The sequence below is a fragment of the Candoia aspera genome, chromosome 6 (assembly GCF_035149785.1).
Source record: "Candoia aspera isolate rCanAsp1 chromosome 6, rCanAsp1.hap2, whole genome shotgun sequence".
Classification (NCBI taxonomy): domain Eukaryota; kingdom Metazoa; phylum Chordata; class Lepidosauria; order Squamata; family Boidae; genus Candoia; species Candoia aspera.
In genome coordinates, this window is record NC_086158.1 from 50,230,918 (window position 1) to 50,246,733 (window position 15,816).

General features: G+C 37.8%; 1 protein-coding gene across 2 annotated transcripts in view; it reads right to left on the bottom strand.

Annotated features, from left to right (window-relative positions):
• Positions 1-15,816, bottom strand: part of SH3PXD2A (SH3 and PX domains 2A) — a 259,549-nt gene that overhangs the window by 69,227 nt on the left and 174,506 nt on the right. Inside the window, exons 1-2 of one of the 2 annotated variants that reach the window (XM_063307114.1) lie at positions 8,127-8,332; positions 7,668-7,799 (exon numbers count right to left, since the gene is read on the bottom strand). In XM_063307114.1, the coding sequence (XP_063163184.1) occupies positions 7,668-7,799; positions 8,127-8,139 (145 nt within the window). In that variant the 5' untranslated portion in view covers positions 8,140-8,332. Of the gene's footprint in view, positions 1-7,667; positions 7,800-8,126; positions 8,333-15,816 lie in introns of those variants that run through there. The other variant, XM_063307115.1, reaches the window with a different exon arrangement.

A 15,816-nucleotide genomic window follows, 5' to 3' on the forward strand; every position in this document is an offset into this window, starting at 1 on the left:
CCCACACACATATACCCCCACACATGGACAGGCCAGAGGCCGCAGTTCAAAAAAGGGCAAAACTGGAACAAAAGGAATGGAACGGTTTAGCCTCCACCCTCCCCTTCTGTTTACAGAAAGGAAGAACTCAATAAAGACTTTGTGCTGGGCTGCAAGCCCAAGAATTCATTGGATGTGTTCAAGCAGAGGCTAGAGAACCATCTGTCTCAGATGCTTTAATTTGGATTCTTTCACTGAACAGGGGTTTAGAATCAACGGTCCCTTCCAATTCTATCATTCTAGACTGAGTTAGATGGTTCTTATTCCCAGGTAAATACGCTAGAACTTCTGTTTACTAATGCACAGACCACTTTCCATTAAATGAAATTGTGTAGTCCTGTTTAGGCGGCATGTTCGTTTCATGCCTCCCTCATTCTTCTCTATTTATAAAGAGTTAATGTCTATAGTGGATCTTCTCTCCATTTATAAGTGTCTTCAGGGATTGAGAATCCTGATTTTCCAGAACCCTCACTTGTGTGGAGAGCCTTAATAGATATATGAGTTCTATATCTTCTATAGATATAGAAGATAAGCCTTAATAGATATATGAGTTCTATATCTTCTATAGATATAGAAGATAAGTGTTGCAAAGTCTCCTTTGCAACACTTATCTTCTATATATGGAGGGAAATGAGAGGACAGTGGGACTTGCACGTTTAAGACTTGGGAGAAAAATGTATCCCTCATTTGGCTGAATATGGTACATTGTTCTAAAATCATAACACAACAAAAATGTTGCTGTTAATTCCAAGGGCAATAAACATTCAACAATATTCCACCAATGGTAACACCTATGTAAAAGAACACTGGCTGGTAACCATTAGCAAGGCAGACAAGCCAACAAGGAAGTAAGTCTATGCAAAATGAGGACAGTTCTATTTTAGTCCAGTGATATGCCACAGAATCATCAACAGCTTGGTATTAAAATTTGGCATTTTTCCCCTGAACATGTAATCATTTAGCTATTTAGGATGGGGGATGGAATGCAAGATATTACAAGTGGTACAGCAAGGGTGGCAACTGTGGTGGATTTCAGAGCTGGTGCTCCTTCTCAAGAGGAAGGGGGCACATTCCAGAGAGAGAACGATTGCTTAGTCCAGGTTCTGCTGGTGGGAAAGTCTAGAGGTTCAAGGTAACTCCACCTTAGAGCCATTGCTGAATATTTATCCATAGGTCAGTTAGAGTACCTTTAGTCTGGCAAGATTCTGTTTAATGGCAAGAGAAATAAAGAACTAGAGTTGGAACTTCGGCTCAGTGTGGTTCACCTGTTTCCCTGACAGCAACCTTCTCTGGGGTAGGAAACAAACTGATGGTTGAAAGACACACAGATTGAGAAGATCAGAACATACCAATTCCTGTTAATTCCTCCTAGGGGATGCTGAAGTTGAATGGGGAATAAATTTCAATATTTCTCTTCTTCCAGAGATCCTCACTAAGATTACCATTTTCATGCAGCTTATAATTATAATAAACTGATTATCTTCCTTTAGTCCAACTAAGCAACTGAGGGAAGTGGGCATGGTTTAGGACCTCAGTGAAAGCAGCTAATGTAACATATATATTTGGGTCAACCACTTGTGAACTAGACAACATGCCACTTTTTGTTGTTTTTGACCCCTCAGTGGCACTGGTTAATCCACTGGAGATTTGAAAGTGAAAACACAAGACCAGATAGATGTTGAAAAAATTATTCCTTCCTTTTCCTGTTGTTTTGTATGTATGTACACATGTCACATTCTGAAAGTTAAAAGATATCTCAAGTGGTTATTTCTAATATACAAGCACTTAAGCATCAGTTGCATGGCTTATGAATTAGTATACTCAACTAATTTCCTCTTAAATAAAGAATAATCCTTTAGGACTACAATATATAACCAATACATCTGCCGTCTTTATTCAATCATATTCAATCATGAATCTTATCTTCAAGCTAACTGTTCCATTGTTAACTAATTTTACCATTAAAGCATTGATAAAACTTCAACTTAGTACATGCTTGGTGATTTAAATTCTTCCATCTATGCAGTGTATTTTGTTGTTTAAAGATGGGTGAAAAAATAAGACTACTGACATGAAAGAAAATGTTTCCTTTAGGTCAAGCTCACCTCCTGGTATCTTTATGGACATGTTCAGACAGTTTTCTTGGCAACAGCACAGAAGGGATTGCCAGCAAAACCACTGATGTTATTGCTAGCATTTGAGATTTTCTAAATTGCAGGATTTTTTCTGTCACACTGAAATAGTCAGATAGTTGCCTTTTAATAACTTATCAAGTTGCTTGGCTCTACAAAGGACAAGGAATGAAGAAGTGATGCATGCTAGCACATGATGCACTTAAGTTACAATATGTAATCTGTTTTCAATTAAGATACTGAACATCTCATATCCCCTTCTCCACTTGCTTAACACAGAAGAATATCCACAGAAAAAAATGTCTGCTGAAATATTTTGGTAATGCATCAGGTGCTACAATGTCGTTTAAAGTATAACTGGAATCACTCTGACCACATCCAGCTCTCTCTTGGTTTGCACTAATATAACAGAAGAAGAATGCCAAAGAAAGAAATGGAAGAGTTAATTTGTATTGGCTATTCCCAATGTCCATGTAAAGTTATTTTTTGTTTTCATTCAGTTCTTTTAAAAACTAATCCTCTGACACAGTATAAGCCAACATGCCACATTGATCTACTGGAACTTCCCCCATCTGATCTCAGCAGGAAGAACGTGTGATGAGACCATATTACCTAGCAACTGGTTCCAAATGAAATTTATCGTATTGGAAATCCCTGCTGCTAGGAAAAAAGCAATCAAAAGAGAAAACACATTGAGGTGGCCTGAATCTTTCCAAAAGTTAGCTTGAAATATTAACATCCTAACCAAAAAGGTTTCAACTTCTGTATATATGAAGCTTGCACAACAAAGCAGAAAAATCACCAAGGACTGCACATTCCTAGTGAGAGGGCTTAGCTAGGCCAAGAGTGCATTACACAGGTATATCAATCACACTTTTAGAAAGATGACATGAGAAAAGTTTACACGTTAGTAGTTCAGTCTAAATGTTTTGTAATCATTGTAGATGAACAAGATGTAAGATGTACAAAAGACAAATTATACACAGTAAAACTCATTCAGAAATCTGCATTAAAATCCTTCTCCAGGTTGCTTTGAGAAGCCATCAGTATCTATCCATCAGTTAATTTACAGGAATGATATGCTCCTGGCAGAAATAAATGAGAGCTTACAGAATGCTTATGGAGACCCGTGAAAAGAGGATCAATGGAAATGTAGCATATTCTTTTTCCTTTAGTAAATATTGGTCAAATGAGACAGCTCAAATGAAATAAGCATACAGGTCAATTTATCAAGTGTTTCAGGCCTAGCAACAGTGAGCAAATAGACAGAATTCTATTTAGTCTTAGCACATCTACTTGTTAAACATTTGTAACCTGCCTAAATGAATGAATGAATGAATAAATAAGTAAATAAAGGCAGGCAGGCATAGGCAGACCTTTCTAGCGATAAAGCAAAACATACAAATATATTAACTTTATTAATATTTGAACAAGAGCCAGTTTGGTGCAGTGGTTAAGGCATCAGGCTGGAAACTGGGAGTTTGTGAGTTCTAGTCCCACCTTAGGCATGAAGTCAGCTGGGTGACCTTGGGCCAGTCACTCTCTCTTGGCTCTAAGAAGCAGGCAATGGCAAACCATTTCTGAAATATTGCCAAGAAAATTGCAGAGACTTGTCCATACATTCACCAGGAATCAACATGGACTCGAAGGCACACACACAAAAAATGAGTAGGCATAATGAAAAAAATTATTACAAAACATTCTCAAAAAGCTGAGGATTCTGGGGATGGATGAAAAAGCTGAAATCTCCTTCCTTCCTTCCTTCCATCCATCCATGGTGTATTTGGAGGCAAAAACCTCTCAAAGGCTGATAAATCCATCTTAGCTAGAATAAATTTGTTTATTGTTACTACATTTTAAGGAAAATAGTGACTTAGCTATTGAAACAACTACCAGTCTAAAAGTGCTCAGTCTTATCCCGGCAAGAAGAAATCACAGTTGGAGAGTGAAGAGACCATATACGGCCCACCCACCAAGATTATGTTAGGATTTCTATTACAAATATTACAGATCATTTCAATGTAGATCCAAGACAAATTTGGCAAAGTCATTGATCACTCCCCATCTTTTCTTTTAAAAAGCTCAATCATGCATACTGAAAATGCAGCAACATGGAAAAAACCTGTTCTAAAAACTTCTAAGAATTAAAAGGAACTTTTCCAATGCTATTCAGTGTACAAAGCTCTCCACTCATTTATCTCTGCAACTATCCTCCAGATGAAGTTTTTGAGGAACCATATTGCCCTGAACAGAGAGAAGTAGCACACAGTTCAGTAAACTGACACCTTCCTTGTCTTAATAGTAGATCCTCTATTTCACAGTTGCAACCAGATGATCTTTTCAGCTTTTTCCCTAAGTAAGGGAAATAGAAACAATTTCAGTTTAATCTCAAGAATGGAATGAAATGTAAAATAGGAGGAGCAGGCCAGCCCAGGCAGAGAATGGAGTTCAAACCTGCATATAATTGGAAAGAAGTCTTCTTTCTATCAGTAAAGTAAACACCATCCTCAAGATATTTCTCATCTTCCCTCCTTAATTCTTTCCTAACTTCTCATGTCTTTGAGTTTGTAAATCTGAGGGCAATGCCCTATTGTTTGGGGAGAGGGGTATAAACACACTGGGACCTTCTTTGATTGCAGAGTGAAGTACAACTGCTTTAAATTAAAAATAATACATTAGACTGTAAAGCAGAATCATACAAACGCCACTCACTGGCCATACATCTCTCGGTTATACTATATTATCAACTCTAAAACAACAACAACAAACACCCAGAATAACCCCAAACTGATTTCCATTTTTTAAAAGCAAAAGCACAGTAGTAGTATACACTCTCCCCAAAAATGTTCTGCAAGAGATGCAACATAAATATTTGAAGAACTGTTTGATAATATATAATTTATTTTAGTTTGAGGCAAGATGTTATGGGTCCTTTAAGTGCAGAAAGGGTCTAGGGCTATTCTTCTCTTTCATAAGGAAGGAATAAGTAACCATGCATGTTTTAGCAGCAGCAGTAGTAAATTCTTTTGGGTATGAAGCAGAGCTACCAGGTTGTGAATGAAGAACCAGAGCAAACTATATAATAATAGCACCTTTTCTAGAGATGCCATGTGGAGCTTTCATGGGAAATCATATAGCAAATTACCACTGCTTTCATTTTAGAGCAGAGGCCAGGCATGCATGTATGGCCCCCAGAACTTGCTGCCCAATTTAGGTAGCAAGTTTTCAAGAAACAAACGAAAAATGGTATATAAGTCTCTGTTTAGGCTTAATACATCAAAAACATTCAATCATTCCTCCCAAACAAAGGAACCCAAAGTTCCAACTCCACACTCTTCAATAACATTATTTTCATTTATTTGTTACCAAATTATGTTAAAAAGTGTGGTCCTTAACTGCTAAGCTTCAAAATTCAACTTGTGTTATTTGGAATTCTGGACCTCCCAATGCTTGTTATGTCTGAATGTAAATAATCAATACAGGGAGAAGAGAAAGAGACAAGGAAGCTTCTGAAAATGCCCAGTTGGCTGCCAGATGTCCACTCTAATGGCATGCCCTTTGTTTTCCTGGATATATTTCTTCTTCCTCTGCTCTTTTCATCAGGGGTCCTTCCCATGAATATTACATTATTCTCCTTCAATTTACTCTCCCACCCACTCAGCTGGCTCCCTGCCCCTTAGCTAGTATTTTAATTGTATGCATTTAAAGAATTCCATGTCTTCTCTCTCATCCCTATCCTCTTCACTTTACATACTTGCTTCTGTAATTGACCAACCTTATCTCACTTTCACCTAAGCCTTCTGATATGCTATTTGCTATGAATGGAATAGTATTTATCAATCTTCAATTCTGCTTCTGTACCCCCCACTACCTTTGAGCCACAAGTTATAGATCTGTTTGTTAAGGACTGTATCACTTATAAACTTCCTAATCCTTGTGATTCACAAGTAGTAATTATAGCCATTTTTTATTCTTGAATATAGCTCCCCAGAATAATTTAAAGTAATTGTTTTATTTTTTCTATTTCACAGCATTCCATACTCTCGACTAGAATTCCTGTTGAGAAACATCCTAGGTGACTTTATCATTTCATGCTATACTCCTGAACAAGGGACGCCTCAGACGCCATACCCCTATTTCTTTTCCTATCTCTGAAAGCCTTATGTATTCAGCCGAAAGTCTGGTTTGGCCTCTTCACAGTTACCCATGAAAGAAGATGCAAAGGCTATCCAGTGTGGCTGTATTTATATCATATCATCAATCTGTCCATCAGAAAGTGTGGAAATAAGGGATTCATGAACTTTTGTTCCATATTAAAGGCTTCTCAAAGGAACATACAAACTATTTGGATCAGTGAAATACAATTTAGCAAGCACCCCATAACCACTTCAGTGGAAAATTTCTCTTTGTAATTATTTCCATAATTAAATGACACTTAACTAATTTAACCCCTGGGAATTGCTGGCATTCATGTATAGATAGCTGATTCAAACCTCTGAGTATGTATATTTTCTTAGGTGGCTTATATCACAATCCTGTTCAGATTTCTTCAGAAGCAGATACAGTGTTAAGTGAAACTTAAGCTGAGCCCCAAAAATATAGGGCTGTACACTTAATCTACAATGTAAATATATTCCCATTTAGAAATGATGGTTGGAGTTGCCCCCAAAGATTTTAAGTTGTTTCTCTTGTAAATGATCTAACAACTTGGGGTTACAAAAGCCACATGGAAAATAAATCTAGAAGGGTGTGCTCTAATCAGACCTGTCTCTTGTTAAAATGTTTCAGTTTGAATGGTGGTATTTAATATACAAGATCAGTCTTCCCCAACCTGATGGTCTCCAGATGTTTGACCTGCAACTCCTATCATTGCTGAACAATACATCAGGTTGCTTTTTCATTTCATTCCAACATAAATAATTCTTTAATGAAAATAAACTGCTCTTTGCTAATTAGCATACAGAATCCCTACTTTACTAGGAATTACATTAATGAAAAATTACACAGTACACAGAGTTTTAAAAAGTATTTTAAATCTTTCATGGCCATATAATCTATAATAGTCCACATCCCACTCACCCCCAGTTCTGCGACTGGCAAAGGTTGAGCTACCATGCAAAGATTTTTATCCCTAGAGCGAGTTGTTTAAAATAGCCCATACAAAAATCTTTCAAAACAGTGGCAAGAAATGGAAATAGTGACATCTTTTCCAGTAGAGCAACTGTATCACATAATAAATACAGACACACATTATGGACTCCTTTCTCCCCCACCTCCCCAAAGTTTTCCATTAAAGTACATTGGGTAATTAATGTAAAGCTGAGGAGGCACTCTTAGAATAGAAGGCCTGGCCCCTAGCCCAAATCAAGGGGTGGGGGAGAGAGAGAAATTTAGATGCAATGCAGAGCAATGCAGGAAGACTGATGAGAGTGTGGAGAACAAGAGAGGGCTCTTTAAGAAAGAGAAATACATCTTTTCCAAAAAGTAACATCTTACCACTTTCATTCTTCTCTATTACATCCACCACTTCGCCAGCCTGCAGGCTGATCTCCGAGTTCTCCTGTTTCTCATAGTTAGACACCACCACATACTGCTCCAGGATCATAGGTTCAGAGCTAGCGTCAGCACCTGGGGAAGGGAAAAAGCAAGCTGTGAGCCAGCTTCCAGCCATGGCTCCTCGAGAGCGACCTCTGTCCATCCGACTCAGGATAGGCTGATTTGTCACCGAGGCCAAGCCAATGAGAACACAACTGTGGCTTGCAGCATATCCCCAAATGGCTGGCCATAAAGGAGTAGTTTCCTCTGGCCCACAGCTCAGAAGAACAGAGGAACATTGGAGAGTGACTGAGGAAGGGACAAAGGCAAAAAAACAAAAACAAAACACCCCACGCTCAAGTGTTTAACACAACAGTATAATGCAGACACTAAAATGCAGGATGGAGTTTGAAAATAAACCTCTTTCCAACATGGTTCCACACCATACTCATTCCCATTCAGAGAGAAAAATCCATCCCAGTCACAGGCAATGTAAAAAGAGGAAAAAAATAAAAGGAAGTCCGGGGCTGCTTCGATAAAATGGGGCAAAAAACAAAACGACCAACTCTGTAATTTCTTCCCCTTATAGACTGAGCTCCTGCCTTGCTTTTCCAGGCTTGAGAAAAGCAAAAGAGGGGCTGTGGACGCCAATCATACTTGCCTCTTGCTGCAGCCCTTAAATAGAAAACACATGAGCGATGTTGAAAAAGGGAGGAGGGGATGGAGGAAGGGAAGAGGGGAGGGTGCAATGGACTGTTTACTTGAAACAGAAGAGTTATAGCGCAGAATCCTGCTTACACAGCCCCCCTTCTGCTCCACTGTTCACCTCCTCCTAAACACAACTCGAAAGAAGTGTCCCCTTTTAAAGTGAACTGTAAATAGCAAATCTCTCGTGACAACTCCAGCATTTGCAAAGTACACGCAAAACCCGCTCCCTCATTTCTCCACCATCACCTCAGATTCCTAAGTCTCCCTCTCTTCACTCCATTGTTATTTTATTATACATTATTTTTGCTACATTTTCTCCATGTTGATTATATGACATGAAATACAGAAACAACAAACATACTCCGCTACCATGGACAGTTGTTTTTTTTAAAAAATCTTGCTTTCCACAGCAAGTTGCAGCAGAAACATGCGTGCCCTTTGCTCATCAGTCACTCAGAACATAAACAAGGGCCTAGCCCGCCCACTTCTGAACACCCACAGGAAAATTGACTCTTATACAGTGCCCTTTGGCGCCTGCAAGGAAGAAATATGTGCTACAAAAGCATTTTTTTGAAGCCAGTAACTTTTTTCCCCTTCAGAACTCTCCCCCACTTCACAGCATACAGACATACTTAGGAACAAAAGGCTGAAAACCCCAAAGGAAGCCAAGAATTCCCCTCAAAAAACTTGAAATAATTAGAGTTTGAGAGATGTTTACTAGTGTATTATATGAATCTAATTGTGCATATCATCCTCCCCCCCCACCATTCCTACTGTACAATGGCATCCTTCTGTCCCTGTGCATTCTTGTCTAGACTCTTCAAGGCCATGGTAAATGAACAGCTACTTGGGCATTTACCATGCTTCTGTATCCAGCTCTTTGCCACTTGCAAGGATGGTACAGATTACCACATTTACATTATTTATCCAAGGTAGCATTCTAACAAGCAAGCATATCCTGTTTTGCAATCAATATTCCTGCATTTAAAGCTTGAAGTGTTGGTTGTTGTTGTTTTCATTTGTTGTTTAAAGTACAACAGCCAAAGTGAAATCAGTGCCTTAGTTATCCTACAAAGGCTATAGTTTTTAATACCTGTTAGATGCTTCAGAATTCTTTCAATGCCAAAAATAGAAAAAATGGAAAGAGAGTCCAAAGTATTTGATACCGACTTTTTCAGCATTTGGGGATAGGGAGCTACTACACTAACCAGAAATTATCATCATTCCCATGAAGCTCTCTATCCCTGATTACAAAGGGAAATTAACAAGCTCTTAAAGGAAAATAAGCTGTTACTTGATGCCCTAGCAAATGCTTTTTCTTCTAATTAAAAAAATTCCTTGGGTGGGAATTGTAGTCTAAAAAACAGATGAACAAATCCAGAGAGCTACCCAGGAAGAATTTATTATAGGACATACATAAAATAAAAACTTGACAGATCACTGTTTATTACTGTATTGCAAACAGCTCTAACCTAAAATCATTCAAGAAAATCATAACTGTGCTATAGCCCATCCTGGCCAGTAATACTTCTCTTTCACAAATTCTCAGATAGCAGCTCAGCCTAAGACAGCTACAAACATGTGACACAGCAAACAGAGACTCTCCAAGATATCAACTCTCTTCTATACCCGCCATGCTTAATCATGTCACCAACAACCTCAGGGATATTTCAAAATCATCCTATGTTAATCACTGCCAGGATGTCTGTCTTATCAACATCAGCTCATGAATGACCATTGTAAAGAATGGCTGGCTTCATATATTGCTTTAACTATATTACTTAAACATGATGCATTGGATTCATATAACATGATAAACACAACAAATCTGAACACAATACTTGAATTCAAATAATACACTAAATCAAAGCAAACCATATTATGGCTTAGTATGGTGTATGTAGTATGGTGTATATACTGAGAGCCACTTTGGTGTAGTGGTTAAGGCATCAGGCTAGAAACCAGGAGACCATGAGTTCTAGTCCCACCTTAGGCACAAAGCCAGCTGGGTGACCTTGGGCCAGTCCCTCTCACTCAGCCCTAGGAAGTAGGCAATGGCAAACCACTTCCAAAAAACCTTGCCAAGAAGACTGCAGGGACTAGTCCAGGCAGTCACCAGGAGTCAAAAACTGATTTGGCTATATGTATGTATCCAATAAATGTACTTGTTATTATCTATAAATTACCTTCTCACATTACAGTCTACAACCCTAATCCTGTCACCATCATTGTATGTATGTCTCATTCTCTTCCCCTTCCCTTTGCAATTTAGGTTAAAGACTGAGTCTATGAAAGGAAGTGTCCCACAGTCCATGAAAGCTCAGGCCATAATAAATGTACAATTCTTCAAAACTCCTTATAAGACTTTTAAAACATTTCTTAGAAAAATCTAAGAAATTATGTGGTTTTTTGGACTGGATCACATATTCTGCTAAAGAAAACAGTATAGACTAGAATGTGCACACAGAGGGAGGCTGAAACTGTATGATCAATCCGAAACAATAGAATTTGAATATTGCAAATGCCCAACATAGTCCCAAAATCAAAATGAGAAGCAGAAGCAGCTTTGACAGCATCTGTGATTAGGAACAGGACAGAGTATTCCACATATTATGACCACGTATTCTAAAGACAACTAAATATTGGTTACTCATCTTTCTTAGATGGCAAGAGGATCAAAGGCATGGTTAAGTTTATATAAAAATAATTGCAGATGTAAAAGAGAAAGACTGGCTTATTGTAATTAAACCAGGATAAGAGTAATTGATCTTCAAAACAGAAGGTATTCAGAAATCATATTTGGAATAAGAGGGATATTAAATTACAATTTAATTATGACCAAATGAAGGGCTTGCTACCATCATTAATTACTACCATCATTAATTACTTAGAAGAAATTGAAAATAAAACCTTTCAATATCTCAGAAAGGAGAAGAATGTCTATCTTCCTTGTTGAGTCAGTGCTCACTAAGTCATCTTGCTCTCTAAAACAGCAACTGTCTAACTGGTTCTATCTATTAGGAGATTGTATTTATGGAATGGAAGGGAATGGAAAGGTTTTGAAGACAGTGACTTCTTCCACCAACTCATCCACTCTGTTAAACATCAGCAGTGTTCCTTTTTACACTCAGAGAAAGATTATCAGGAAACTGTTACTCCAAAATTCTTCCATTACATTAATTGGGAGGGGGTACTATTTATTTAAATAATTTTTGCCCTGCTCATTAGCCAAAAAAGGCTCCTAGGGCAGTTTACAAAAATTAATTAGTCTTCTGCCCTCACAAATATAACCTTAAAAGAAAGGCAATAATAGTGGTGGTAACTTTGTAAGATCCTCTAGAAGGAATAGAAATATTAATGGAAAAGCTAAAGGATTTTGGGCTGTTAGCTGTTTTTAAAATTAATAAACAAAAGACAATGATATTAACAAAGAACATGAAAATGCAAGAACAAATGGAATTGATGGAAAAAACTGGTTTTGAGAAAAAAGTAAAATACTTGGGTATCACTATGACTAACATGAATTGTATGTTGTATCAGAATAATTATGTTAAGAGATGGAATGAAATCAAGAAGGACATGTTAAGATGGGAGAAATTACAACTGTCATTGTTAAGGAGAATTTCTGTAATAAAAATGAATGTTTTACCAAGGATGATGTTCTTGTTTCAAACAATACCTATTACGACAACTGATGTACCATTTAAACAATGGCAGAAAGATATATCTAAGATACATGGCAAGGGGAAAAAAAACCCCAAGAGTTAAATATAAAATACTTCAAGATGCAAAGGAACAAGGAGGATTGGGACTGCCTGATTTGAAACTGTATTTTGCAGCCTGCTACTTAATCTGGATGAAAGAGTGGGTTTTGCTGAGAAATAAGAGAATTTTAGAATTAGAAGGGTGCGATCTGAGGTGCAAATACAGTGGTTTTCTCTGGTAAAATAAAGTTAAGGTTAATGTAGATTTTAAGAATCAAGTGCCATATTGAGAATATGGAACAGATATAAACCCAGACTACTCCTGAAAATGCCTTTATGGGTCTCAGCACAAGAAGCATTTTACAGGAAAGGAACAGCAGATAAAGAAAAATGGTTAATTTATCGAGAGTTGTTAGAACAGGAACATGGAGAATATAAGATGAAATCAAGAGAGCAACTGCCTGCAGAGGGATTTAGTTTTCCATGGTTTTCATATGCACAGTTAAGGGAAAGATTTAAGGTAGGTAATAGGACATTTGGAATTGAGCAGCAGAAGACAGAATTTGAAGTTGAACAATGTACAAATGATGAACATGTTAATTGCTAAAATGTATAAACTTTTATTTAAATTTGAAATGGAAGTAGAACAAGTGAAAGACTGTATGATAAAATGGGCTAAGAACTTTGGACACAATATACTGATTGAACAGTGGGAAAATATGTGGTTAAAGGGATTGAAATTTACATTATGTTATAACATAAAAGATAATTTTTATAAAATGATGTACCATTGATATATGACTCCAGAAAAATTGTCGAGAATGCATAATGGTACTTCAAATTTATGTTGGAAATGTGGACAACATGGAACGTTTTATCATGCCTGGTGGACTGGTAAAAAAGCCAGAAATTATAACGATGCAAAATATAACGATGCAAAGAATTTTGAAGATCAACATTCAACTGAAACCAGAACTTTTCTTGCTGGGATTAATGGTCAGTCAATTAAGTCCAGTCATGTCCGACTTTAGGGGGCAATGCTCATCTCCGTTTCAAAGCCGAAGAGCCGGCGTTTGTCCATAGACACTTCCGTGGTCATGTGGCCGGCATGACTAAATGGAACACCGTTACCTGCCCGCTGAAGTGGTACCTATTAATCTACTCACATTTGCATGTTTTCGAACTGCTAGGTTGGCAGGAGCTGGGACTAGCAACAGGAGCTCACCCTGTCACGCAGATTCAAACTGCTGACCTTCCAATCGGCAAGCTCAGCAGCTCAGCGGTTTAACCTGCAGTGCTTTACCTTTACCTAATTAGAAAAGAGCCATGGAAGATTATTCCTATATATGATTACTGCTGCGAGACTATTATATGCGCAAAAATGGAAAGACTGAAATATCCACAATGGAGGAATAGTTGGTGAAGATGACAGAACTAGCAGAGATGGCAAAATTAACTTGTTTGATTAGAGAAATATCAACAACTGCATTTATCAGTGACTAGAAACCCCTTATGGACTATTTGCTAAAAAAAGAGAAAAAATGAACTTGTGATTTATGGGTCTGAAGATTAGAAAGGTAGCTTATGGAAAGAAGGAAATTATGATTAAATTAACCTTAGGGGGTAAAATATAAATACATTTATAACCACTGTCAAAAAGACTGGAAGCTCTTTCTTTATAATCTTTTCTATTTCTTCTTTTCTATTTTCTTTCTTATTCACAATTCTGTGTTTCTTTTCTAATATTTGTATTGTTTTTATCTTGTTTGAATTTCTTCAAAAATTATACAACATATAATCTTAAAGAAAGACAAGATGTATGGAAAGGCAAGAAATATATAGAAAGGAGGATATTGCTGGATGGTTCAGTATCCAGATGAAAAAGAGTATGTATGCTCATTCTGGATCCAATCATCCTCTGCTTGCAGTGCATCTTTTCTCACCTTGTTTCTCAGCTTTCCCTCCTTTACTTTTGTTTTCTGTTCATTTTGCTTTATTTTTAACTTTATAAATTAATAATTAGCTTGTTGTATTCTCTGAATCCTGAACTGCAGCCAGTTTTAACTGTAGTTTGAAAAAAGCCAAGCAGACCACTGTATTTTTCTGGTTTCAAAGGTTTTACATTTTTTGACAGAAATGCCTTTACAGTGGCCACTGTCCTAACAGCCAGGAACCACGCTGAGACAAGGAACAGGTCTCTAGTGTTTTATTGCTGCTACATAACAGGAAAATCCTAACAAACTGAAGAAGCGTGGGAAAAACCCAGACATATAAACCCCAAAGGTTAAGGCGGGCCCGATCTGTGTCTCTTGGAATGGCTACCTAATTCCTCAGTGCTACGCATGCGCTTTACAGCCTGGATGGGAGCCCCCTGCTCGCCATCCTTAACTCATGACAGCCACAGGATCTAGCCCCTCTGCATATTGATATCCACCAATCTTACTTCTGTTCTCCACAGCCTCTTTTATGAACAATACTCTAAACTGCAACAAGCGCTTCAACTGAGACTTCAACTTGGCAACAGCAGTGCTTCAAGTCCATGGTTAAATATTAGCAGCTACTTATTAGGGCTGGTTCCAGCATTGGAAAGAAGTGCATCATGAAGTGTGCTAGCCCAAATGAGGCACTGTTCATGGAAGCTTTAAAGCAGCAACACACTTTGCAAGGTTCATGCAGCTGCAGTGAAGGTTGCCTTTGGTTGTCTGCTTGCTCATGTGCATGCCAAGATCATGCTTCCTACTGGGACTACCACCAAAACAAAGGGATTGCTCATGCGCGTACATATGGAGACAGCCAGGGACAGCTTTCCAAAATGCCCTCCAAGTCTTCTAAAGACATGGCTGCTTTAATGTTTCAAAGAGAGATCCTTCATTTGCACTTCCACATTACCAAATTACCTCTTTTACATTCTTTGCACAGCCCTGGCTCTGCAGATATTTTTGATATTCTGTGTTCATGCAGCAACTGGTCTGCCTTCTGCACATATCTTCAAATAAAAATCTATCCATGGCTACGATTTGCTAGTACATCAGCCCCTACCAGACTGATCTTTTACATTTGCTGATCTAAAAAAAAAAATCCAGCCAAGAAAAAGTTGAGACAGAGGAAAGGGTGAAGTCAGATTTCTTTCCCCAGCCACCTCAATTTTATGGAAAATTGGCTCAAGCTCTACAAGTGTTTTAAAAAGGCAATGGCATTCCATATACAGATGTGTGAAACCATTTGGAAGATAACCAAGAAACTGCCAGACAAAGTTCTCCAACAATTGAAAAGCACCTAAATACTTTGCCATTTGATCCATTTCAACGGGCTATAACAACTGTAGATTCTTTAGCTGTATAGCCCAGACAGAGCTTGATCTTTTGAGAAAAGGAAACTCAAAAGACATTTCCATAAAGTGTAAGTTTGGCTTATAGAAGTTAAGAAGCATAAAACAATTAGACCAGGTGTTCCCGCTTTGGTTAAATAAGAGCAGAATTATGCAGTTTGGCAGCCACAGACTCCTCCAATCATTTTTTATGTAGTCCATAAATATTGGTCCTTTGGAAGCAAGTTTAATTCCAGTTTTAGTTGCTTATTCTTCTCTACAAATGCTTCACTATTAGGCCAGCTGCAGAAAAGGAGATATAAAAATGAAATTACAGGGGACACACATAGAGGAAGAGTATTTACTTACAAGTATTCCCCCCTCCCCATAC